This window comes from Eimeria tenella, genomic scaffold (genome assembly GCF_000499545.2).
Source record: "Eimeria tenella Houghton genomic scaffold, Eth_scaff2978, whole genome shotgun sequence".
NCBI classification, from domain to species: Eukaryota; Apicomplexa; class Conoidasida; order Eucoccidiorida; family Eimeriidae; genus Eimeria; species Eimeria tenella.
The window spans coordinates 1408-3533 of NW_013542854.1; the positions used below are offsets into that span (position 1 = coordinate 1408).

General features: G+C 56.6%; 2 protein-coding genes across 2 annotated transcripts in view; one reads left to right on the forward strand and one right to left on the reverse strand.

The window, feature by feature from the left end:
* ETH_00038920 (uncharacterized protein) overlaps positions 1-569 on the forward strand; it is a gene marked incomplete at both ends in the record, with an annotated part of 1365 nt that extends 796 nt beyond the window's left edge. The window contains one exon of the mRNA XM_013375684.1: positions 1-569. Within this exon, the coding sequence (XP_013231138.1) occupies positions 1-569 (569 nt within the window).
* A 612-nt stretch (positions 570-1181) lies between these two features.
* ETH_00038925 (uncharacterized protein) overlaps positions 1182-2126 on the reverse strand; it is a gene marked incomplete at both ends in the record, with an annotated part of 2196 nt that continues 1251 nt past the window's right edge. The window contains 3 exons of the mRNA XM_013375685.1: positions 1182-1328; positions 1553-1603; positions 1715-2067. Coding sequence (XP_013231139.1) covers positions 1182-1328; positions 1553-1603; positions 1715-2067 — 551 coding nt within the window. The remainder of the gene's footprint in view (positions 1329-1552; positions 1604-1714; positions 2068-2126) is intronic.

Here is a 2126-nt window from a genome sequence, read left to right on the forward strand (position 1 = left end):
CAACAAGCAGCAAAGTGCTCGAAGTGCTCAGCATGTCAGATGAACAAGCTCGAACTCAGCTGGCAGCAGCAGTTGCAACAGCAGCAGCAGCAGCAGCAGCAGCAACGGGAGCAGCAGCAGACGCGCTCGACGTCGGGTCCCAGCTGCCTCCGTCGGCCGCTGCTGCAGCAGCAGCAGCCGCAGCAACAGCAGCAGCAAGAGCCACGCGACACATAGCAGCAGCAGCAATACCCGCAGCAGCAGCAGCAGAAATCATAACTACGCTGTGGCCCCCTGAAGAAGCAGCAGCAGTAACAGCAGCAGTCACCGTCGCAATAGCAGCAGCAGCAGCAGCAGCAAACGGCTTCTCTGCAGCAGCAAGAGCAGCAGCACGCGCCACGCAACGCGGGTCCCCAGAAGCCACTGCTGAGGCCCAACTAGCAGCAGCAGCAGCAGCAGCACTCAGCCAAACAGCAGCAAAAAGCATTTTGCGCATCAACAGCCTCGTTTGTGTCAGTGACAGAAGCAACAGCAGCAGCAGCAGCAGAAGCAGCAGCAGAAGCAGCATCAACTCTGCTGACTTCACCTAGCTCCGCACAGCCAATAGACGCCGCAGCCACACAGCAGCAGCAGCAGCAGCAGCAGCAAGTATTACCTGAGTTTCCTCCAGAGCTCTTCTCTGCAGATCTAGAGAAGCTAAAACGCCTTCGACATCCCCAGCTTGCTGCTGCAGCTCAGCAGCAGCAGACAGCAGCGCTAGGTACTCCCTGCTGCTGCCCTGCTGCTGCTGCTGCTGCTGCTGCAGGTGCTGCAAGAGCTGCTGCTGCACGTCCCGCAGCAAAGTGCGGAAGCCCTGACGGTTGCCTTGCTGCAGCAGCAGCGCCAGCCGACATATCTGCAGCTGCAGCCGCTGCGTTGCCGTCGCTGCTGCTGCTGCAGTGTTGCTGCTGCTGCTGCTGCTGAGCGCTGGCGAACTCAGCAGCAGCTTCAGCAGCTCGTCTGCTTTTGTTGGCCGCGATGCAGCAAACTGAACAACAAATAAATAAAATAAAATAAAACTAAGTAGAACAAATAAATAAAAATTAGATTAAATGATAAATAATCATTATATTAATTAGGAAGCAGAGGCATTTAAGGGGAAACAATTCCACTGGCACAGCAGCTGCAGTCGCAAACCCCTTTTCAGGGTTTACATCATTTAGTTAAGCAGAAGCAGCAGCAGCAGCAAGAAAGAGCAGCAGCAGCTGCTGCTGTTGCTGCACCTGCGCTGCTGCCTTCAGCCGCAGCAAAGAAACTGAACTTCCAAAGCGAGAAGTCAGCGATGCCAAGACACGGCGGCACTCCTCCACCTGCAGCAGCAGCAGCAGCAGCACAAGCAGCAGCAGCAGCACAAGCAGCAGCAGCAGCAGTGCGAGAATTGGGGATTTCGGTAGCAGAGGGGTGGTGCTGCGCGACGTAAGTGCAGCAGCAGCAGCATCAACTCAGGCAGCTGCAGCATCCAACACCTCTGCTGCAACATAGCAGCAGCAGCAGCAGCAGCAGCAACAGCAGCAGCAGCAACAGCTGCGCCTACCCGTCCGCCTTTCAGAAGGCCTATGCACCGATTGACTCCAATGCCCAAAGCCTGCAGCAAACACGCAGCAGCAGCGGCAGCAACTACTGCAGCAGCAAACACGAGGCGCAGCAACAGCAGCAAGGGCAGCAGCAGCAAGAGCAGCAGCAGCAGCAACTGCACCTGCGGGACAGTGAGTTTGCGTTCCAGTGTCTCTGTTGCTCCTTTTGTGGCTCTTCTTATAAGAGCATCCAAATCGTGCTGCTGCTGCTGCTCCTCCTGCTGCTGCTGCTGCTGGCCTCTGTTGAGGGCAGCAGCAAACGCGTTGGTGACTGCAACTGCAGCAACTCCTGCGTCTATGGTTTGCTGCTGCTCAACAGCAGCAAGAACAGCAGAATAAATATCTTCTGCTGCTGCTGCATTTCCCACTTGCTGCTGCAGCACAGCTTGCTGCACCAAAACCCCCGCGAGCTCTCCGCTGTCTATACACCGCAGCGCGTCTCCAACAGCAACGCCAGCTTCTGCTGCACACAATTCTGCAGCAGCAGCAGCAGCAGCAGCAACAGCAGCAGCGGCGGGGTTTAGGGCACAAACG